Consider the following 25,466-nt stretch of genomic DNA (forward strand, 5'->3'; position numbering starts at 1 on the left):
AGAGGATTGCAAGTTTGGTGGGAGGTTGGCTAGTGCAGACAGTATAGGAAGTTGGTAGACATGAAATGATGAGAAATTTGTAGACATGTAGAGTATAGCAGGCTGGGCGGGGGGTTGGCTAGTGCAGATAGTATAGGAAGTTGGTAGACATGAAATGATGGGAGGCTGGGTGGGGGGTTGGCTAGTGCAGACAGGATATAAAGTTGGTAGACATGTAGAGGAAGGGAGGCTGGGTGGGAGGGAGGCTGGCCAGTTCAGACAAGATTGGAAGTTGGTAGTCATGTAGAGGATGGCAGGCTGGGTGGGCGGTTGGCTATTGCATACAGATAGGAAGTTGGTAGTCATGTAGAGTATGGGAGGCTGGCAAACAAAGAGATGAAGCTATCATCTTTGGTGGGAGGTTGGCTAGCTCAGAAGATTTTGGAGTCTAGTTTAGATGGGGAGGGCAAATGGCTTTTAGACCTGGTGTGCGGCCTGATGCTGTGGGAATAGTAGGCTGGGTGGGGGTGAGGGAAGAGGTGGTTAACTGGCTTTTGTAGTTGCAGCACAAAACCTAAATATGCCACTGAAGTTGATAACTGGGAATATTCAGGAGAGGGGCAGTGGAGAAGGAAAATAAAGCAATAAGTATATGCAGAGGATAGAATTTGATGGATTGTTGTGAAATGTGCTCAAGGAGAGGGGGGAATGTTACGACAAGTAAATTGAGCCATGACATGATGAGGAAGATACATAGAGATTTCCCATTTCCAAATAATAATAATTGCACCAAGATTTATAATGATTAGAGCTGTTTTTCTTTGTTTTGCCTCTGTCCTTCACATTAAAAGACATTTGTCTTCTCACAACTGTGAATTTGGATAACAAATGCTGCTTTGTTTCACACTGGGCAGTACCTCACTCCCTGCCGCTAACGAGTATAAGGCTCCAGTATTGCTCCCAAATAAAATAATTCTGTGCCTTGAATAATTTATCACCGATTTCCCCCTTGGTAATACCCTTCAAGTTCACAGCTCACTATTAAAGCAATAAATCTATGTGACTGGATTTGATGATGGGTTTTGAAGTGTTCAGTTCAAAGAAACACTTCTCCTGTCTTTCTATTGAAATGATGTCTGAAGACATATCTTCTTTTTTTTCTCTACTCTTAACAAGGCATCCAATCTTGGCTTCCACCTTAGGACCTTGCAGCGTTGTATTTTTTTGCATTTTCCTTTTAATTCAAACTATAACATTGCAGTAAATGTTTTTTTTTTATTTTTTAAAAATGTATTTTTTTAAATTAACCACTGATATGATAGGGTGCCTATTTGTTCTTAGTTGTGTGGAGCCCACTAGCTCTGCACATATGTTTTATGTGGGACTGAATATTGTAATTAATCTGGAGTTTTTAATAATTAAAACACAATTATTTTTGTTTACAATAATTACATATATACATAGATTTTTTTGTTCTTGCTAAAACTGGGCATGTAAAGATCTAGAAGTGAGAGTAAATATCTGTAACATCAAAGTGAATCGCGTATGGAGAGACAGTGTTGATGCTAATAAATGGAAATATTTTATCTCAAAAAGAGCTTTAAAGGGATTTAAATGTGCAAAAAAACCTGCTCTAATATGTTAGATCATTGTATTATTGTACTATTGCTTGTATATAACTGTGTTTAACCCTTGCATAGTTAAAGTTTGCTCTAGGGAAATGCACTACACGTTTGATGAGTCAATAGCAAGATTTCTGCTGAGGAAATGTTCCTATGGTTTTTAACAAAAGAACAGCAGCAGCAGCACCACTACAATGCAGTTAAAATGCATTTATTGTAGAAGCATAAGACAGTACAATGCTTCAGGCACCACTGCCCTTAATCATGCACATGTGGGAAATGCTGTACTGTCTTATGCTTCTTCAATAAATCCATTGTAACTGCATTGGAGTTATGCTGCTGTATTGGTGTTCTTTGATGCTACAAGTTTACAATGACTTACGCAGCTTGCACACCAGGAGGTTTGCAGGTGCTGGTCCTTCATTTGGATTTATGCTTTTTAACAGAAGGATACCAAGAGAACAACATACATTTGATCACTGAAGTGCATTTAAAAGTTTCTTTAAGTTACTGGTTGTATCTGAATTATGGATGGGCGATATGGGGGGGGGGGATCGTGATTGCGACTTAATCGGGATTTTAACATCAGTACCCCCTGTAACCGCCATAATCCCCCCTCTGTAACCTACATAAGCCCCATTAGCTCCCACTGTAACCCTGCATCCCCTGTAACACTCATAACCCCCCCTCTGTAACCTACATAAGTCCCATCAACTCCCACTGTAACCCCCCAATAAGCACCCCCTTTAACATCATAAGCACCGCCTGTAACCACAATCAGCCTGTAACCCGCATCAGCCACAGCGCACCCCCCTCCCTGTAACCCGCATCAGCCACAGCTCTCCCCGGTAAGTCAGCCCCCCTCTCTGTAACCGGCATTAGCCGCAGCGCACCCCGGTAAGTCGGCTCCCTGTAACCTGCATCAGCCACAGCGCACCCCCCTCCCTGTAACCCGCATCAGCCACATCGCACACCCTTCCCTGTAACCCGCATCAGCGACAGCGCTCCTCGGTAAGTCGGCTCAATGTCGCAAGACGGTGGCCCTCCTGTACGTCATAGGTGATGTAAAATGGGGCGGGGCTAAAAATTGCATACTCTCGCGGTTTTTTTCGCGAATAATCGTGCAGCCCTAATCTGAATCATTAAAAATTTAGCTTTCCTTGTGCACTTGTTATGCTCCTGTACTCTAATGATTAGACAGTTGTTTTGTTTTTATACAACTACTTTTTGGCTCATTGTTAAAGGGACACTGAACCCAAATTTTTTCTTTTGTAATTCAGAAAGAGCATGCAATTTTAAGCAACTTTCTAATTTACTCCTATTATCAATTTTTTTTTCATTTTCTTGCTATCTTTGTTTGAAAAAGAAGGCATCTAAGCTTTTTTTTTTGTTTTAGTACTCTGGACAGCACTTTTTTATTGGTGGATGAATTTATCCACCAATCGGCAAGGACAACCCAGGTTGTTCACCAAAAATGGGCCAGCATCTAAACTTACATTCTTGCATTTCAAATAAAGATACCAAGAGAAAGAAGAAAATTTGATAATAGGAGTAAATTAGAAAGTTGCTTAAAATGTCACGCTCTATCTGAATCACGAAAGAAAAATTTTGGGTACAGTGTCCAATTAAGAAAGGCAATGCACTGCACTTCAACTGTGCACAACTTCTACTGTGCATCTAAACCCTGATGTAGAAGTTAAACACACTGTGATTTTTTTTTATTTTATTTTTTAAATAAGATGCTCTAATTTAATTTTTAAAGGCACCTGTAACCCAAATTCTTTCATGATTCAGATAGCGCATTTGATTTTAAACAACTTTCTAAATGAGTTCTATTATAAAATGTTCTTGGTATCTTTTGTTGAAAAGCAGCGACATAAGCTCAGGAGTGTGCACGTGTCTGGAGCACTATATGGCAGCAGTTTGGCAAGAATGTTATCCATTTGCAAGAGCATTATTTCCTACCATGTAGTGCTCCAGACACTTGCCAAAGTATCTCTTCAAAAAGAATACCAAGGGAACAATGCAAATTTGATAATAGAAATAAATTGGAAACCTTTTAAAAAATTGTATGCCCTGTCTAAATAAAAAAAAGTCTTACTGTTTTATGTACCTTTTAACCATAACCCTCAAGCATAACTTTTACTTTAAAGGGACATTAAACCCAATTTTTTTTCTTTCATGATTAAGAAAGAAGATGCTATTTAAAACAACTTTCTAATTTACTTCTATTATCTAATTGGCTCCATTCTCTTGATATCCTTTGCTGAAAAGCATATCCAGATAGGCTCAGAAGCTGCTGATTGGTAACTGCACATAGATGCCTCGTGTGATTGGCTCATCCATGTGCATTGCTATTTCTTCAACAAAGAATATCTAAAGAATGAAGCAAATTGGATAATAGAAGTAAATTGGAATGTTGTTTAAAATTGTATTCTCTATCTGACTAATGAAAGAAACAATTTGGGTTTAATGTCCCTTTAACCCCTTAACGACCGAGGACGTGCAGGGTACGTCCTCAAAAAAAAAAGGCAGTTAACGCCTGAGGACGTACCCTGCACGTCCTCGGTGTGGAAAGCAGCTGGAAGCGATCCCGCTCGCTTCCAGCTGCTTTCCGGTTATTGCAGTGATGCCTCGATATGGAGGCATCCTGCAATAACCTTTTTAAGCCATCCGGTGCAGAGAGAGCCACTCTGTGGCCCTCTCTGCACCGGAGATCGGTGGCTCACTGCGTTGGTGGGTGGGAGCCGGACTGGGAGGCGGGTGGCGGCCATCGATGGCCCTGCTGATGTGGAGGGTGGGCGGGCATGGCCGGGGGCGCGCACGGGCACGTGCACGGGGGGGCGGGCGCGTGCACGTGGAGGGAGCGGGTGGGAACCGATACGCTACAGAAAATCCAATAATAAAAAATGTTAACAAATGTTAAAAAATGGCTAAAAAGTTTTTTTAAAAAAACGATCAGCAAGGTGGTGGGGGTTTGTCTGTGTGTGGGGGGGGGGGGAAGCTACACACAGAAAAAAAAAAAAACAAACAAAAAAAAAAGCACTTTTTTTTTGCAAACTGGGTACTGGCAGACAGCTGCCAGTACCCAAGATGGCCCCCAATGAGGCAGAGGGGAGGGTTAGAGAGCGGTTTTGGGGGGGATCAGGGAGGTTGGGGGCTAAGGGGGGATCCTACACAGTAGCATATTTTAGTACTGGCAGACTTTCTGCCAGTACTTAAGATGGCGGGGACAATTGTGGGGTGGGGGAGGGAAGGGAGCTGTTTGGGAGAGATCAGGGGGTGGGATGTGTCAGGTGGGAGGAGGCTGATCTCTACACTAAAGCTAAAATTAACCCTGCAAGCTCCCTACAAACTCCCTAATTAACCCCTTCACTGCTAGCCATAATACACGTGTGAGGCGCAGCAGGATTTAGCGGCCTTCTAATTACCAGAAAGCAACGCCAAAGTCATATATGTCTGCTATTTCTGAACAAAGGGGATCCCAGACAAGTATTTACAACCATTTGTGCCATAATTGCACAAGCTGTTTGTAAATTATTTCAGTGAGAAACCTAAAATTGTGAAAAATTTAACTTTTTTTTTCAATTTGATCGCATTTGGCGGTGAAATGGTGGCATGAAATATACCAAAATGTGCCTAGATCAATACTTGGGGTTGTCTACTACACTACACTAAAGCTAAAATTAACCCTACAAGCTCCCTAAAAGCTCCCTAATTAACCCCTTAACTGCTGGGCATAATACACTTGTGGTGCGCAGTGGCATTTAGCGGCCTTCTAATTACCAAAAAGCAACGCCAAAGCCATATATGTCTGCTATTTCTGAACAAAGGGGATCCCAGAGTAGAATTTACAACCATTTATGCCATAATTGCACAAGTTGTTTGTAAATAATTTCAGTGAGAAACCGAAAGTTTGCGAAAAAATTTGTGAAAAAGTGAACGATTTTTTGTATTTGATCGCATTTGGCGGTGAAATGGTGGTATGAAATATACCAAAATTGGCCTAGATCAATACTTTGGGATGTCTACTAAAAAAATATATATACATGTCAAGGGATATTCAGGGATTCCTGAAAGATATTAGTGTTCTAATGTAACTAGCGCTAATTTTGGAAAAAAGTGGTTTGGAAATAGCAAAGTGCTACTTGTATTTATGGCCCTATAACTTGCAAAAAAAGCAAAGAACATGTAAACATTGGGTATTTCTAAACTCAGGACAAAATTTAGAAACTATTTAGCATGGGTGTTTTTTGGTGGTTGTAGATGTGTAACAGATTTTGGGTGTCAAAGTTAGAAAAAGTGTGTTTTTTTCCATTTTTCCTCATATTTTATAATTTTTTTTATAGTAAATTATAAGATATGATGAAAATAATGGTATCTTTAGAAAGTCCATTTAGTGGCGAGAAAAACGGTATATAATATGTGTGGGTACAGTAAATGAGTAAGAGGAAAATTACAGCTAAACACAAACACCGCAAAAATGTAAAAATAGCCTTGGTCCCAAACGGACAGAAAATGGAAAAGTGCTGTGGTCATTAAGGGGTTAACGCAAGTGAAATTGATGATAATTCAAAATGTTGGTAATTATAAATGTATCATATGTTCCTAGTGACTTGACTAGTAACTCCTCCCTTAGGCAAATTCATGGTGCACGCGTGCCCACACATTGATTTATATTATGGATAACCACTTACCTATGTATGAGTAATAGAATATAATCCTTTTAATATAAGTGTCTTTATTATTTTTAATATTGCTCCATTCCTCCCATTCTTGTAACAATTCTGTTGATATTATAAGTATCTCTCTGATTTTAGTAGGTCATTCACACTGTTTTTATACTGATTTAAATCTGCTTTTATTTCTTTATAGATTGCTCCCCTGAAGTCCAGCCCAAATACATTAAGGATGGAAAGCGATATGGACGGCGCTCTATGCCTGAGCTGCAGGACTCCCTCGAAGAGTTTGACGAGGTGACGGTGATAGAACCTGAATGTGGGGATAGCCGCTCTTCACCACTCAGTGGCAGAAATTGTGAAGAGGTATGAAATTTGTAAAGGAAAATATTTGGGATATAGAATTGTTAGAATGGTCTAAATATAAAAAATTATCAGCTGTCACTTTGAATTATAATTTTGATAGGAAATGTGCGTTAATTTGCCCTCTCAGAGCAGTTCATGGAAACCTAACCCCAAAAAAGTCTATTCACTATATCTTATCTCATCTGGCGCAGCTGAGGGTTCAGATTTTATGGGGGTGGAGGGGGTAATTTTTAGTTTTAAGTCCCTTTTAATTCTGGATGATGCAGAACTTCTCTAGAACATCTGTAATGCTGCAAGGGTATTGTATGAAGTCTGTATTTATTATTCCCATCTTTATTATTTGAGAATATCAGACTACAATAATAACTGGGTGCTAGCTATATAGGGAGAAGTACAGGGAGCAGACACAAACCAATATATTGAATTTTGATTACTTATGAAGACCATATGTCCTATAGCCTCACTGTTGTTCACTATCCAGAAGGATAGTGTATTGGATAACATTCACTTGGCTATTAAAATGCTGCAGGGCTATAGTATGGATATATCTGAGTTTTTAAATCCATACATTTTATTTAGTTTTTCTAGTATATGTACAGTTTTATAAATTTAACATTAAAACATACTTGAGACAAGCCTATTATTTTTAAAGAGATAATAAACACTGAATAAATACTAAAAAAATATTATGTTTTCAAGTCGAAGCTTAACCTGAGCATAATATAAAGCTCTAAACAAATAAAACATTTTTTTTTAAAATATTAAGAAATAAGTGCAATGTTTTAAATGACCATTAAATACTGTATAATTGCATAATCAAAAAATGCATGATAAAAAGACAATGCAATAGCACCTAGTATGAATTTCAGATTAGTAACAGGTTGATTTCCTGACACATTTCAAAGTTAGTTGCATTTCTATCCCCCTGTGTCATGTGACAGCGATCAGCCAATCACAAAAGGCATCTATGTATACACTCATGCTTGGTAGGAGTTGGTGCCTCAAAAAATGTGTAATTAAAAAGACACTGCACATTTTTTCGATAATGGATGTTAATTGAAAAGTTTTTTTTTTTTAAATTGCATGCTCTATCTGAATTATGGTAGTTTAAAACTTTAGTGTTCCTTTAACTTAATTTTCTTTAGGAATAAAAATTTGCTAACTTATCGCCTCTGCTGAGACTAGTTAGAGACAGTTATAAATGAGCTACTAGAATAATATCTCAAATGGATCTTAAACTATGGTATCATGTAGTTCATTGGTACAAACATATAAATGAGAATCCAACCTAGACCCTGTTATATTATATATGTTTCTTAAAGGGACAGAACATACAATTTTGAACAACTTTCCAATTTACTTATTTTATTTAATGTGCTTCCTTCTCTTGTTTTCCTTTGCTGAAAGGTTTTTCTAGGCAAGCTAGATTGTCATTGGCTCGCCCATGAGTTCAGCTAGAAACCAGCAGTGCATTGCTGCTCCTTCAACAAATGATACCAAGAGAATGAAGCAAATTTGATAATAGAAGTAAACTAGAAAATTGTTTAAAATTGTATGTTCTACCTAAATCATGAAAGAAAAATGTTGGGTTTCATGTCCCTTTAATAAAGAAAATAAAGCAGAATTTAAATAATTATATACCTTGGAATTTTTTTTAAAGGCATCAGAACCACCTGGTCTGTGAAGTTTTTCCATTGTGCTTGGGGTAGGACGCTTACTCTCAGGATGTCTTACTGCTTGCTGGCATTTTCTGATGATTCCGTTGAGAAGCTCATATACTTCATGCTCTCCTTATTCTGTGTTAGTGCGGTACAGCTGTTCCTCACAATATGTTAATTATGTTTCCAGTCCCAATTCTCCATGTCTCTTGATTGTACTTCATGCTATACGGATGTTTAATTATGGGAAATATGGTGAGGGGCAGACTATTCTCCACTGCTAATCCTGCTTTTCTTTATAGCCTTAATTCTTCCAGAGTAGATTGCATTTTGACACATTATTTAATATTCCTCATTCATGCCTTGAGCTGCGGGGGTACTTGCAATAACATCAATTTGGGTTATAACTTATTAATATTTTACCTTGACTGATGAGAATTTTATATCTTACAAATCACAGTCATAATTCGCGAGCATGTAATAGTTAATAAGAAAAGTTAATTAAGACCAGAAGAGCGAAATGCTTGCCATTCCAGTGAGCACATTGCGCCAGTTACTATCGTGATTAATAATGGATTGACACTTACTTGAAGGGACATAATAGACATTTTTTGTAATTATATTGCATTTAAAAGCATGTAGGTTAATATATACAGCTTTTGATATTTATTTTCTTTTTATTTTCTTTATATTTTTCTTTTATTCTTCTTTATTGTGTGGTTATTGTCCTTCCAAACCTTTGATCTATTGATACTTTAGAACAGAGGATAAACAAGTATGTTTCAGATGTAGGAGTTAGAAAGGATAACTATGAAACATTCATATAACGAACCACAAAATGTTTCAGCATACAATTGTACCTATATTTTCAAATCTGCTTCATTATCTTTGTATTCTTTGTTGAAGAGCAGCTATGCAGTACTAGGAGCTAGCTGAATACATCAGGTGATCCAATGAGGAGGCATTCATGTATGCACAGCTAGCTCCCAGTAGTGCATTGCTGATTCTGAGCCTACCTGGGTATGCTGTTGAACAAAGGAGTACAAATCAAATTAAATAATTGAAGTAAATTGGAATTCATGAAAGTTTAATTTTTACTTTACTGCCCATTTAAGACATTCCATTGACTCCATTAAGTGTGAATAATTAGCAACACACACTAAATAGACAGTTGTACAGAAACGCACATACATGCACACACATACATGCACACACATACATGCACACACATACATGCACACACATACATGCACACACACAACTTATTTCCAGGAAGAAACCACTACTAGGTTACATTTCCAGTGTGCATTTATATTTTTTTATCATTAGATTTTACCAAACCCTGTGTGAGGATTCAGGGAGGCTGTATGCCACCACCGATGATATACTGACTAATGCCATTGTTGCATTTTGCTTTTGATGTAGTATTTCTTTCAGCTAAAATCAGAGTGATTTAAAGCGTTTCTGTAGAAGAGCACTTTAAATGGCATATCAGACAATGTTGGCTTTGTACCAAAAAAAATAAAAAATCTGTCTGCCCTTATTAATTTTTCAGGAACGAGGTAAGGGCAGCTCATTAAGGTGCAGTTGTAACTGCGCTCTCATTAATAATAGCAAAAAATGTTCAGCAAGGTAGATACTGGTGGTGAAACACGATTCTGTCATCCCCCCCCCCGCCCTCTTGTCCAATTTAAAGATAATAAATTATAATAAAAGAATAAAAATGCACAAACACTGCAGAGAATTTTCTTGGAACTGTATTTATTATGTCAAATTGCTATCACTTTTTTTGAGATTTGTTTTGGTTCATTTACATTTTTTTCAGTTTTTATTTATTTTTGTGTTGTTCATATCTGAGAGCTTCCTGCTAACTAAATATTATAGCGAACAGAAGAAGCCTTGTTTCAAGCTTGGAGAAGGTCTAAGGTCATTAAAGAAGGAGAACATAACCAGGACAAATCTGGAAGACTTTGTTCTATAAATTTCCTGTTATTGAACTGTAGCAGTCGCTGACAAGAATAGACATATTTATTTTCATGCTGGTTAATGTCCCTTTTAAAATACTCATCAGTGTTCTCCCCAGGACCTTTTTAGTGGGTACAGCACCCGGCTGATTTTAATGACCACCCAGCTAAAATTTTAGCTAATATTCAAAATGTTCAGTTTTTATTGCACAAATTATCATTAAATACATTTATGTTAAATTATGCAATTAATTTGTGTTTTAAAAAGCAGAACATTATATAGTATTAGAAAATATTACACTGCCCCCACCCGGCTATTTCATAATGCCAACTGGCTGGCGAAATTGTTTGTGGAGAACACGGCTCATAATTTTGTAGCATAGAATTTATCTTGTGACAGCTGTACAGGTTTTTTTTTTTTCATTACGTTTCTCCCCCCAAACTTTCTGCACTGGTTCTTTGGGGGTGGTGGTGGTGGGGGGGCATTGCAGAAAAGATATTGAAAAGTGCTTTTTTGTTTGTTACATTTAAATGCCCACAGAATTTTTATCAGAAACCGGTCCGTACTGTCATTGACATTTTTTTCTTTTTGAGAACTATATGCAAATTGCAAAAATATTGTTTTAAGTATTTCTGGCTATATAGAACCAGCCACCCCTATTTTAAAATATATGGTGTTCTCCTGGGTACCATGCTCAGAACATTAAAACAAAGACCATGATAATACAAAGTTATTATTAGGTATTTGTAGAGCACCAACAGATTCCGCAACACTGTGAACATAGTCGGTATACAGGATAGCTTTTGTAGGGATCAAAGTATGTCTGCATTAACATTTTAATGCAAAACGGACACTAATTCTTTAGAGGATATATATTTTTTGCCTAGTAATCCATACTAACTATGGGGTTGGTCACGTTTGTTTTCATAATCTTTATATAAATTAAATGACCAAAAATGATCATATTAGTCTGTTTTAGTAGCAAAAAATGGAAACATCAACCTCCCTTGATTTAAAAAGACTTGCAGTGCTCTTTAGAATAAGATGATTTTAGCATTAAAATATAATCTATTGATTTATGGTAATGCCTTCTCATTTTGTTACCTCAAAAGCCCAACTTAAATTAAAAGGCAAAGCTTTGTTTTCTAGAAAAAGTGTGTGTGGTAATTAAAAAGGGTTAACCATTAAATGTATTATGCACCTCAAAATGTTTATTTAAAGGGACAATAAAATAATAAGTCATTCGTGACTTAGAGCATGTGATATTAAACAACTTTCCAATTTACTTCTATAATGAAATTTGCTTCATTCCGTTGGTATCCTTTGCTGAAGGAGCAGCGGTGCACTGCTGGGAGCTAGCTGAGCACATAAAGTGAGCCAATAACGTCCCTGCTTTTCAACAAAATATACCAAGAGAACAAAGAAATTTTGATAATAGAAGTATATTAGAAAATTTTTATAATTGCATGCTCTGTGTGAACCATGAAAGAAAAGAGTTTCATGTACCTTTTAAAATGGAATGTATGATGGTTGTATGTGTCTTGATTGTGGGTGTATAGGATAATAATCAGACTGATTTTGTCACCAGCTGGGACTCTATTCCTTTTCATTCTTAACAGGTTTAGTGACTTTATGAAAGTTTCTACCAAGGAAATTGGGAAAAATTGGGCTCTGAAACCTGTTGCGGCTACAAGGCATGTGCTAATACAATACCCTGGTTGCTGCATGCCTGAGTGATCACTTAAATTAGTTGTATACTCTATGGGAGAACAAAAGTCTATCTCCGGGAGCAGATGGCAGAATGCTGGAGGTTGCTAGGTTATTGTGTAAAGTGGCCGCACTGAGCGAACAGCACGGGTTGCAGATGCCCTGATCTGTCCGGGGCTACAAGGGGTAGACCTCTGACCATCTGCTTTTAATACTTACAAGTCATGTGAGCAGCTATACAATAGAGGTCCTCAAATCTCTTCTTTATGGGATGGTGCTTGGTAAAATGTGCGACCCCACTACCCAGCTGCATCAGACAGCAAATACATATGACAATGGCTACGTGTGACATAGATACACGCATCCATAGCAACAATCAAAGTTACCGTTTATTTTCATGACACACTTTTGCGGCAATTTTGGAAGACCTTTGACCTTTTTTAAACCCATCATTCATCAAGAAAAGCTGCTGTCAGAATCCCATTCTGTTCATAAATAGGAAAGAAAATAGGTACTGTTCACTGGTGTAGCTATGGCGGAATTAATTCCCAGCAGCTTAGCATGTGGTCGTATTTATGTAATAAATGTAGTAAGTTTTGTGTTACAAAACCCATACAGAATTTTTCATCTATATTCTAAAACATGTCTCTTATAAAAATTGTACTTAATTTAAAATCGGTTAATTTTTTGTAGCCATAATTTCTCAAATCTGATGTTTGTTTTTATTGTAGCGTTGGAAAAGTGAAGACCATGAAGAATATGAAGCGGACGGTAAGTTTTTGTGTGATTTCTTTCTATTCCAGTGAGTTTTTAATAAACTTAATTTATAAGTATTAGATAGTTAGAGAGCAGCAACTTAGGCATCTAATTTATAAACCCTTCTGTTTGTTCTACACATTTCTCTTGGTCACTAGTGCAATCTCTCCAATTCCTGTGTTAAATGTACATTGTACTCATTTTTTGTTTAAAGGGATGCTCAACTTATAATAAAGTTGGCAGCAAAAAATATACCTAAAGTCAATAATATACAATACCTCTTTAAATAGTTTTCCCATCTATTGCTTTTAAGATAACAATGCTCTGTAGCATTTGTGTTTTTTTTTTTTTCTTGGTAAAATTATTGTGTAGCATATTATTGTTTTAAGATTCGGTGCACTAGTAAAAACAGGAGAAGCTTGTAAAAAAAACATTTTTTTTTAAATAATTTTTTCTTTTACAAACTACTGTTCCACTGCTAAAAAATACATTTTTTTTTGGTTTCATGCGTCCTACTTTCCAATAATATAGCTGTGGAAGTTGTCCTTAATTTGCCACTGAGATTTGGGGGTAGATTTATCAAAGCCTTCGACCCCCCCCCCCCCCCCCCCCCGCAAATGCAGGTGCTCACATGAGAACCTGCAGTCCGTATTTAACAAGCAGCGGTCATCAGACTTCCCTAACCTTTCGCCATCTCTAATTGACAGCCCCTATTGACAGCCAACGGGCAGGGGGCGGGATTGCACGCAAGCGCAAAATGGTGCTCGTGTGCAATGCTGAATTCCAGCAGCGTATGTGCGCCCCTGTCCGACACAGCTTGATAAATTGACCCCTTGGTAGAAAAATCAAAATAATGAATTGCATAGGTGATTTGGAAACCATTTAGTAATGAATGCTGTTTAGAGTAAACTGCTGGGTATATGTCTGTGATGCTCTATATAGCTTTGTATGTTCCTCTATTGTCACACACAGCACTTGTATAAAATAATGTGTGGAAATTGCACAATGCCTCTTTTAAGATAAATAAAGGCGTCTGCCAACAACCAGGCTTAAGACACACAATAGAGGTATAGTTTAGTTACTATGCTGCACTCGTTATATGTAACATAAATACTATAAGCAGATTAACTTTGAAGTGTATTTTTGTTTAGAAGTGGCTAATGTTGCTTAGAAATAAGTGGAAGACAGACTCTCTACTGAATTGTTTGCTGGGATCATATATCAACCTGCTTAAAGGGACAGAAGAATTCAAACTATTATATGCATATTATATAGGGTGATGTTTTAGATCAATTCATTTTACTGCAATTTTATTTTTTTGCATTTAAAAACAATTGATCTGATGGTTTGTAAATTCAAATTCCCAACAATTTAATTTCATTCTTTTAAAAATGTTTGGAGATATTTTTATTTATTTATTTTTAAATGTAATCTGTAGTCTTGTTTTTACATTCCTTACTATGGGATTACAATGGAAAAGTTTTTGCATATTTTTTTTTATTCTACAAAATTCACCATTAACCCTTTGAGTGTGTGGGTCTTGGGTCTGTAGCTGCTTAGATGCCTGAGATACAGCCTAAGCAGCATGTCCAAATTTCCCTATACTGTCCATTGAAATTTTTAAATAAAGTTGCGCAGTGACGTCATCGCGTAAAACGTGAAGCCCCGGCGATGCCTGTCACTATACACGCCAGATTGCTGAGGTGGGAGTTAGTGGGAGCCTCCAGGTTGCCCTCAAGGTGGGTGAGTGCTAGCGACGGCTCTGAGCCGTCGTCAGCACCTGACTGGGACAATTTGCGACGGCTCAGCACTCAAAGGGTTAAATACTATGGGACGTTTTTCTTTTACAAGATATGACGAGTCCACGGATTTCATCCTTACTTATGGGATATCGCGTCCTGGTCAGCAGGAGGAGGCAAAGAGCTTTACAGCAGAGCTGCATAAATAGCTCCTCCCTTCCCCCCCAACCCAGTCATTCTCTTTGCCTGCGTTAGTGATAGGAAAAGAGTGACATTTCTCTGAACGGTCTGTGCTTTCACTTTTTCTTCAGGGGCCATGACAAGGCTTCCTGTCGCTATTATGTCGGTCCTCATTAGTGATAAGAAGTATGATAACCGACATAGAGCTTTATCCAGACACTCTAGCATAACTAACTTAACCTAGAAGCGCTGAGATGTTATTTTGACATGTATTGTATTTACGGGCGATTTCCCTTTTAATGTGAAGAAAGGGCTGACGTTGGGAGAGTTACGGAGCTGTAGGAGTTTAGTGCCTAATAGAGTCCGGGGCTTTGGCCTGTATGGGCGTATTTCATTTTCTCCAACATAGGTGTGTCCGGTCCACGGCGTCATCCTTACTTGTGGGATATTCTCTTCCCCAACAGGAAATGGCAAAGAGCCCAGCAAAGCTGGTCACATGATCCCTCCTAGGCTCCGCCTACCCCAGTCATTCTCTTTGCCGTTGTACAGGCAACATCTCCACGGAGATGGCTTAGAGTTTTTTAGTGTTTAACTGTAGTTTTTTTTATTCAATCAAGAGTTTGTTATTTTAAAATAGTGCTGGTATGTACTATTTACTCTGAAACAGAAAAGAGATGAAGATTTCTGTTTGTAAGAGGAAAATGATTTTAGCAACCGTTACTAAAATCCATGGCTGTTCCACACAGGACTGTTGAGAGGAATTAACTTCAGTTGGGGGAACAGTGAGCAGTCTTTTGCTGCTTGAGGTATGACACATTCTAACAAGACGATGTAATGCTGGAAGCTGTCATTTTCCCTATGGGATCCGGTAAGCCATTTTTATTCAGACAGTAAATAAGGGCTTCACAAGGGCTTATTAAGACTGTAGACATTTTCTGGGCTAAATCGATTCATATATACACATATTTAGCCTTGAGGAATCATTTAATCTGGGTATTTTTGTAAAATAATATCGGCAGGCACTGTTTTAGACACCTTATTCTCTAGGGGCTTTCCCTAATCATAGGCAGAGCCTCATTTTCGCGCCGGTATTGGGCACTTGTTTTTGAGAAGCATGACATGCAGTCGCATGTGTGAGGAGCTCTGATACATAGAAAAGACTTTCTGAAGGCGTCATTTGGTATCGTATTTCCCCTTTGGGCTTGGTTGGGTCTCAGCAAAGCAGATACCAGGGACTGTAAAGGGGTTAAAGATAAAAACGGCTCCGGTTCCGTTATTTTAAGGGTTAAAGCTTCCAAATTTGGTGTGCAATACTTTTAAGGCTTTAAGACACTGTGGTGAAATTTTGGTGAATTTTGAACAATTCCTTCATACTTTTTCGCAATTGCAGTAATAAAGTGTGTTCAGTTTAAAATTTAAAGTGACAGTAACGGTTTTATTTTAAAACGTTTTTTGTACTTTGTTATCAAGTTTATGCCTGTTTAACATGTCTGAACTACCAGATAGACTGTGTTCTGAATGTGGGGAAGCCAAGGTTCCTTCTCATTTAAATAGATGTGATTTATGTGACACTGAAAATGATGCCCAAGATGATTCCTCAAGTGAGGGGAGTAAGCATGGTACTGCATCATTCCCTCCTTCGTCTACACCAGTCTTGCCCACTCAGGAGGCCCCTAGTACATCTAGCGCGCCAATACTCCTTACTATGCAACAATTAACGGCTGTAATGGATAATTCTATCAAAAACATTTTAGCCAAAATGCCCACTTATCAGCGCAAGCGCGACTGCTCTGTTTTAGATACTGAAGAGCTTGAGGACGCTGATGATAATGGTTCTGAAATGCCCCTACACCAGTCTGAGGGGGCCAGGGAGGTTTTGTCTGAGGGAGAAATTTCAGATTCAGGGAAAATTTCTCAACAAGCTGAACCCGATGTGATTACATTTAAATTTAAGTTGGAACATCTCCGCGCTCTGCTTAAGGAGGTATTATCCACTCTGGATGATTGTGAGAATTTGATCATCCCAGAGAAACTATGTAAAATGGACAAGTTCCTAGAGGTCCCGGGGCTCCCAGAAGCTTTTCCTATGCCCAAGCGGGTGGCGGACATTGTAAATAAAGAATGGGAAAGGCCCGGTATACCTTTCGTCCCTCCCCCCATATTTAAAAAATTGTTTCCTATGGTCGACCCCAGAAAGGACTTATGGCAGACAGTCCCCAAGGTCGAGGGAGCGGTTTCTACTTTAAACAAACGCACCACTATACCCATAGAAGATAGTTGTGCTTTCAAAGATCCTATGGATAAAAAATTAGAAGGTTTGCTTAAAAAGATGTTTGTTCAGCAAGGTTACCTTCTACAACCAATTTCATGCATTGTCCCTGTCACTACAGCCGCGTGTTTCTGGTTCGATGAGCTAGTAAAGGCGATCGATAGTGATTCTCCTCCTTATGAGGAGATTATGGACAGAATCCGTGCTCTCAAATTGGCCAATTCTTTCACCCTAGACGCCACTTTGCAATTGGCTAGGTTAGCGGCGAAAAATTCTGGGTTTGCTATTGTGGCGCGCAGAGCGCTTTGGTTGAAATCTTGGTCAGCGGATGCGTCTTCCAAGAACAAACTACTTAACATTCCTTTCAAGGGGAAAACGCTGTTTGGCCCTGACTTGAAAGAGATTATCTCTGATATCACTGGGGGTAAGGGCCACGCCCTTCCTCAGGATAGGTCTTTCAAGGCCAAAAATAAACCTAATTTTCGTCCCTTTCGTAGAAACGGACCAGCCCCAAGTGCTACGTCCTCTAAGCAAGAGGGTAATACTTCTCAAGCCAAACCAGCCTGGAGACCAATGCAAGGCTGGAACAAGGGAAAGCAGGCCAAGAAACCTGCCACTGCTACCAAGACAGCATGAAATGTTGGCCCCCGATCCGGGACCGGATCTGGTGGGGGGCAGACTCTCTCTCTTTGCTCAGGCTTGGGCAAGAGATGTTCTGGATCCTTGGGCACTAGAAATAGTCTCCCAAGGTTATCTTCTGGAATTCAAGGGGCTTCCCCCAAGGGGGAAGTTCCACAGGTCTCAATTGTCTTCAGACCACATAAAGAGACAGGCATTCTTACATTGTGTAGAAGACCTGTTAAAAATGGGAGTGATTCATCCTGTTCCATTAGGAGAACAAGGGATGGGGTTCTACTCCAATCTGTTCATAGTTCCCAAAAAAGAGGGAACGTTCAGACCAATCTTAGATCTCAAGATCTTAAACAAGTTTCTCAAGGTTCCATCGTTCAAAATGGAAACCATTCGAACAATTCTTCCTTCCATCCAGGAAGGTCAATTCATGACCACGGTGGATTTAAAGGATGCGTATCTACATATTCCTATCCACAAGGAACATCATCGGTTCCTAAGGTTCGCATTCCTGGACAAGCATTACCAGTTCGTGGCGCTTCCTTTCGGATTAGCCACTGCTCCAAGGATTTTCACAAAGGTACTAGGGTCCCTTCTAGCGGTACTAAGACCAAGGGGCATTGCAGTAGTTCCTTACTTGGACGACATTCTGATTCAAGCGTCGTCCCTTCCTCAAGCAAAGGCTCACACGGACATAGTCCTGGCCTTTCTCAGATCTCACGGATGGAAAGTGAACGTGGAAAAGAGTTCTCTATCTCCGTCGACAAGGGTTCCCTTCTTGGGAACAATAATAGACTCCTTAGAAATGAGGATTTTTCTGACAGAGGCCAGAAAAACAAAACTTCTAAACTCTTGTCAAACACTTCATTCCGTTCCTCTTCCTTCCATAGCGCAGTGCATGGAAGTAATAGGTTTGATGGTAGCGGCAATGGACATAGTTCCTTTTGCGCGCATTCATCTAAGACCATTACAACTGTGCATGCTCAGTCAGTGGAATGGGGACTATACAGACTTGTCTCCGAAGATACAAGTAAATCAGAGGACCAGAGACTCACTCCGTTGGTGGCTGTCCCTGGACAACCTGTCACAAGGGATGACCTTCCGCAGACCAGAGTGGGTCATTGTCACGACCGACGCCAGTCTGATGGGCTGGGGCGCGGTCTGGGGACCCCTGAAAGCTCAGGGTCTTTGGTCTCGGGAAGAATCTCTTCTACCGATAAATATTCTGGAACTGAGAGCGATATTCAATGCTCTCAAGGCTTGGCCTCAGCTAGCAAAGGCCAAGTTCATACGGTTTCAATCAGACAACATGACGACTGTTGCGTACATCAACCATCAGGGGGGAACAAGGAGTTCCCTGGCGATGGAAGAAGTGGCCAAAATCATTCAATGGGCGGAGACTCACTCCTGCCACCTATCTGCAATCCACATCCCAGGAGTGGAAAATTGGGAAGCGGATTTTCTGAGTCGTCAGACATTACATCCGGGGGAGTGGGAACTCCATCCGGAAATCTTTGCCCAAATTACTCAACTGTGGGGCATTCCAGACATGGATCTGATGGCCTCTCGTCAGAACTTCAAGGTTCCTTGCTACGGGTCCAGATCCAGGGATCCCAAGGCGACTCTAGTAGATGCACTAGTAGCACCTTGGACCTTCAAACTAGCTTATGTATTCCCGCCGTTTCCTCTCATCCCCAGGCTGGTAGCCAGGATCAATCAAGAGAGGGCGTCGGTGATCTTGATAGCTCCTGCGTGGCCACGCAGGACTTGGTATGCAGATCTGGTGAATATGTCATCGGCTCCACCATGGAAGCTACCTTTGAGACGAGACCTTCTTGTTCAAGGTCCGTTCGAACATCCGAATCTGGTCTCACTCCAGCTGACTGCTTGGAGATTGAACGCTTGATCTTATCAAAACGAGGGTTCTCAGATTCTGTTATTGATACTCTTGTTCAGGCCAGAAAGCCTGTAACTAGAAAAATTTACCACAAAATATGGAAAAAATATATCTGTTGGTGTGAATCTAAAGGATTCCCTTGGGACAAGGTAAAGATTCCTAAGATTCTATCCTTTCTTCAAGAAGGATTGGAGAAAGGATTATCTGCAAGTTCCTTGAAGGGACAGATTTCTGCCTTGTCTGTGTTACTTCACAAAAAGCTGTCAGCTGTGCCAGATGTTCAAGCCTTTGTTCAGGCTCTGGTTAGAATCAAGCCTGTTTACAAACCTTTGACTCCTCCTTGGAGTCTCAACTTAGTTCTTTCAGTTCTTCAGGGGGTTCCGTTTGAACCCTTACATTCCGTTGATATTAAGTTATTATCTTGGAAAGTTTTGTTTTTGGTTGCAATTTCTTCTGCTAGAAGAGTTTCAGAATTATCTGCTCTGCAGTGTTCTCCTCCTTATCTGGTGTTCCATGCAGATAAGGTGGTTTTACGTACTAAACCTGTTTTTCTTCCAAAAGTTGTTTATTCTGGTAAAAGGAGAGGTCAAAAAGCAACTTCTACCTCTCTCTCTTTTTGGATTAAAAGCATCATCAGATTGGCTTATGTGACTGCCGGACGGCAGCCTCCTGAAAGAATCACAGCTCATTCCACTAGGGCTGTGGCTTCCACATGGGCCTTCAAGAACGAGGCTTCTGTTGATCAGATATGTAGGGCAGCGACTTGGTCTTCACTGCACACTTTTACCAAATTTTACAAGTTTGATACTTTTGCTTCTTCTGAGGCTATTTTTGGGAGAAAGGTTTTGCAAGCCGTGGTGCCTTCCATTTAGGTGACCTGATTTGCTCCCTCCCTTCATCCGTGTCCTAAAGCTTTGGTATTGGTTCCCACAAGTAAGGATGACGCCGTGGACCGGACACACCTATGTTGGAGAAAACAGAATTTATGTTTACCTGATAAATTACTTTCTCCAACGGTGTGTCCGGTCCACGGCCCGCCCTGGTTTTTTAATCAGGTCTGATAATTTATTTTCTTTAACTACAGTCACCACGGTATCATATGGTTTCTCCTATGCTAATATTCCTCCTTAACGTCGGTCGAATGACTGGGGTAGGCGGAGCCTAGGAGGGATCATGTGACCAGCTTTGCTGGGCTCTTTGCCATTTCCTGTTGGGGAAGAGAATATCCCACAAGTAAGGATGACGCCGTGGACCGGACACACCGTTGGAGAAAGTAATTTATCAGGTAAACATAAATTCTGTTTTTTCCCGGGTTCTGACGCCCACGATGGGCGGGGCATTGTATTGACGTGCTTTAGCGCAGTTGTTCCTTTCTGAGGGGGAACTATCTGGCTCAGGTAGTGCGTTGCCTCAGACAGATTCGGACGTCATGTTTTTCAGATTTAAACTGGAACACCTCCGCCTGTTACTGTGGGAGGTTTTGCTGACTCTGGACGACTGTGACTCTATTGTGGTACCTCCAGAGAAATTGTGTAAGATGGACAAGTACTTAGAAGTTCCTTCTTACTCTGATGTCTCTCCGGTTCCTAAGAGAATTTCGGAAATTGTTACGCGGGAATGGGAAAGACCGGGTATCCCATTCTCACCTTCCCCTATTTTTAAGAAAATGTACCCTATAGCTGACACGGTTCGGGACTCTTGGCAGATGGTCCCTAAGGTGGAGGGAGCTATTTCTACTCTGGCTAAGCGTACGACTATCGCTATTGAGGACAGTTGTGCTTTCAAAGACCCTATGGATAAAAAGTTGGAGGGTCTTCTGAAAAAGCTATTTGTTCATCAAGGATTTCTATTACAACCGACGACCTGCATTGTACCAGTTACAACTGCGACTGCCTTTTGGTTTGAAGCCTTGGAGGAATCTCTTAAGACAGAGACTTCTTTAGAGCAGATAATGGATAGAATTAAAGCCCTTAAGCTTGCTAATTCTTTTGTCACGGATGCCGCCTTTCAGATCGCTGCTAAAAATGCAGGATTTTCCATCTTGGCGTGTAGAGCCTTATGGTTGAAATCTTGGTCTGCGGATGTGTCCTCTAAATCCAAACTTTTGTCTATTCCTTTCAAGGGAAAGACCCTATTCGGGCCTGATTTGAAAGAAATTATTTCTGACATTACGGGAGGTAAGGGTCACCTTCTCCCTCAAGATAAGACATCTAAGCAAAAGGGACGACAGAGTAATTTTCGCTCCTTTCGTAAATTTCAAAGGAGTCCCCACTTCCTCTGCCACTAAACAGGAAGGGGACTATTCTCAAGCCAAAGCCAACTGGAGACCCAACCAGGCTTGGAAAAAGGGCAAACAACCAAAAAAGCCCACGGCCGCTCCCAAGACAGCATGAAGGGGCGGCCCCCGATCCGGGACCGGATCTAGTAGGGGGCAGACTTTCTCTCTTTGTCCAGGCTTGGATAAGAGACGTTCAGGATCCCTGGACACTAGAAATTGTGTCTCAAGGGTTGGAGTTAAAAAATTCCTTCCCAAGGGGAAGGTTCCTGCTTTCACGATTATCTGTAGACCAGACAAAGAGAGGCGTTCTTACGTTGTGTAAAGGACCTCTCCATTATGGGAGTAATTTGTCCCGTTCCAATACAGGGGCAGGGGTTTTACTCAAATCTTTTTGTGGTTCCCAAAAAAGAGGGAACGTTCCGACCCATTTTAGATCTCAAGAGTCTAAACAAGTTTCTCAGAGTTCCATCATTCAAGATGGAGACTATTCGGACAATTCTTCCATTGATCCAGGAGGGTCAATATATGACTACCGTGGACTTAAAGGATGCATATCTTCATATTCCTATCCACAAAGATCATCACCAGTTCCTAAGGTTTGCCTTCCTGGACAAACACTTTCAGTTCATGGCTCTTCCTTTTGGGCTGGCCACAGCACCCAGGATCTTCACGAAGGTTCTAGGGTCTCTGCTAGCGGTTCTCAGACCGCGGGGCATTGCAGTGGCGCCTTATCTGGACGATATTCTGATCCAGGCGTCGTCTTATCAACTGACAAAGTCTCATACCGACATGGTTCTGTCCATTCTAAGGACTCACAGGTGGAAGGTGAATCTAGAAAAAAGTTCACTAATTCCACAGACAAGGGTTCCCTTCCTGGGAACTCTAATAGACTCTATATCCATGAAAATCTTCTTGACGGAAGTCAGAAAGTTAAAGATTCTGAATACATGCCGAGCCCTTCAGTCCAATCATCGGCCATCAGTGGCTCAGTGCATGGAGGTAATTGGATTGATGGTGGCGGCAATGGACATCATTCCGTTTGCTCGTTTTCATCTCAGACCTCTACAACTGAGCATGCTCAGACAGTGGAATGGAGATTATGCAGATTTGTCTCCTCAGATCTAAATCAGGAGACAAGAGACTCGCTTCTTTGGTGGTTGTCGCAGGAACATCTGTCCCAAGGGACGTGCTTCCGCAGACCCTCATGGGTGATAGTGACAACGGACGCCAGCCTAATAGGATGGGGTGCAGTCTGGAATTCCCTGAAGGCTCAGGGTGTGTGGACTCAGTCGGAGTCTCTACTTCCAATCAATATTCTGGAATTGAGAGCAATATTCAATGCGCTTCAGGCTTGGCCTCAGTTGGCTTCGGCCAAATTCATCCGCTTTCAGTCAGACAACATCACAACTGTGGCTTACATCAATCATCAGGGATGAACAAGGAGTTCCTTAGCGATGACAGAAGTAGCCAAGATAATTTGGTGGGTGGAGGCTCACTCTTGTTATCTGTCAGCAATCTAAATCCCAGGAGTGGACAATTGGGAGGCGGATTTCTTGAGCAGACAGACGTTTCATCCGGGGGAATGGGAACTCCATCGGAGGTCTTTGCCACCCTGATTCTCAGGTGGGGCAGACCAGAATTGGATTTAATGGCGTCTTGTCAGAATGCCAAGCTCCCAAGATACAGATCTAGGTCCAGGGATCCTTAGGCCGAACTGATAGATGCCTTGGCAGTGCCTTGGTCGTTCAACCTAGCTTATGTGTTCCCACCGTTTGCTCTCTTTCCCTGGTTGATTGCACGGATCAAACAAGAGAGGGCTTCAATGATTCTAATCACTCCTGCGTGGCCTCGCAGGACCTGGTATGCCGATCTGGTGGACATGTCCTCTCTGCCGCCGTTGAAGCTTCCATTGAGGCAGGACCTTCTCATTCAGGGACCCTTCCATCATCCAAATCTAATTTCTCTGCAGCTGACTGCTTGGAGATTGAACGCTTGATTTTATCTAAGCGGGGGTTCTCTGATGCAGTCATTGATACTTTGATTCAGGCACGCAAGCCTGTTACTAGAAACATTTATCATAAGATATGGCGTAAATATCTTTATTGGTGCGAATCCAAGGGCTACTCATGGAGTAGGGTTAGGATTCCCAGGATTTTATCTTTTCTTCCAGAAGGATTGGAGAAAGGGTTGTCAGCAAGTTCCTTAAAGGGACAGATTTCTGCTTTGTCTATTTTGCTACACAAGCGTCGGGCAGATGTTCAATCTTTTTGTCAGGCCCTGACTAGAATCCGGCCTGTGTTTAGACCAATTGCTCCTCCTTGGAGTTTGAATTTAGTTTTTAATGTTCTTCAAGGGGTTCCGTTTGAACCCATGCATTCCATCGATATTAAGTTATTATCTTGGAAAGTTTTATTTTTGGTTGCTATTTCTTCTGCTCGCAGAGTTTCTGAGCTTTCGGCATTACAACGTGATTCTCCTTATCTTATTTTCCATTCTGATAAGGTGGTGTTACGTACCAAACCTGGTTTTCTTCCTAAGGTTGTTTCTAACAAGAATATTAATCAGGAAATTGTTGTTCCTTCATTATGTCTTAACCCTTCTAAGAAGGAGCGTCTGTTACATAATTTGGACGTAGTCCGTGCCTTAAAGTTTTACTTGCAGGCGACTAAGGATTTTCGTCAAATATCTTCATTATTTTTGGTTTTTGCTGGGAAACGTAGGGGTCAGAAAGCTACGGCTACCTCTTTCTTTTTGGCTGAAGAGTATCATCCGTGTTGCATATGAGACTGCTGGACAGCAGCCTCCAGAACGAATTACAGCTCATTCTACTAGGGCTGTGGCTTCCTCATGGGCATTTAAAAATGATGCTTCTGTTGAACAGATTTGCAAGGCTGCAACTTGGTCGTCTCTTCACACTTTTTCCAAATTTTCCAAATTTGATACTTTTGCCTTGTCTGAGGCTGTTCTTGGGAGAAAGGTTCTTCAAGCAGTGGTCCCTTCCATTTAGGTTCCTGTCTTGGCCCTCCCTTTCATCCGTGTCCTATAGCTTTGGTATTGTATCCCATAAGTAAGGATGTAATCCGTGAACTCCTCATATCTTGTAAAAGAAAAGGAAATTTATGCTTACCTGATTTATTTATTTTACGATATGACGAGTCCACGGCCCACCCTGACGTTTTTTTAGAGACAGGTTTTTATTTTTGTTAAACTTCAGTCACCTCTGTTCCTTGGCTTTTCCTTTCTCTTCCTAACTTCGGTCGAATGACTGTGTTGGGGGGGAAAGGAGGAGCTATTTCTGCAGCTCTGCTGTGGAGCTCTTTGCCTCCTCCTGCTGACCAGGAGGCAATATCCCATAAGTAAGGATGAAATCTGTGGACTCGTAATATCGTAAAATAAATAAATTTATCAAGTAAGCATAAATTTCCTTTTTTATAGGTAAATCATTTCATAAGCTTTTCTAAAAATTGTGATCACCCCATGTTTAAAGGAACATGATGGTGATTAAATTATGCGCTCTAATACATTAGAACATGTCATTTAATTACTAAAAAGTTATCGCTGGAGCGAAAGTCTCAAGCGCACTAACCTTTGAAGCTCTGATAAATATCTAAATATCTCACGTCATAGACTTCTACGGGGTGCACTGCAAAACCTTGTTCTGGCTAACTCGAAGGTGCGCTAAAGCTGTGTGTTAAGAAATAATTTTAAATAGCATTGTTCTTCACTCAGAAAAGATATTCT

The 25,466-nt window shown here is 40.5% G+C and overlaps 1 protein-coding gene across 2 annotated transcripts in view; it reads left to right on the forward strand.

Moving 5' to 3' along the window:
* NIN (ninein) overlaps nucleotides 1-25,466 on the forward strand; it is a gene marked incomplete in the record, with an annotated part of 241,706 nt that overhangs the window by 71,477 nt on the left and 144,763 nt on the right. For both annotated transcript variants that reach the window (XM_053697636.1, XM_053697637.1), the window contains 2 exon segments: nucleotides 6,477-6,646; nucleotides 12,708-12,747. In XM_053697636.1, coding sequence (XP_053553611.1) covers nucleotides 6,477-6,646; nucleotides 12,708-12,747 — 210 coding nt within the window.

The sequence above is a fragment of the Bombina bombina genome, chromosome 1, assembly GCF_027579735.1.
Source record: "Bombina bombina isolate aBomBom1 chromosome 1, aBomBom1.pri, whole genome shotgun sequence".
In the NCBI taxonomy this organism is placed as follows: Eukaryota; Metazoa; Chordata; class Amphibia; order Anura; family Bombinatoridae; genus Bombina; species Bombina bombina.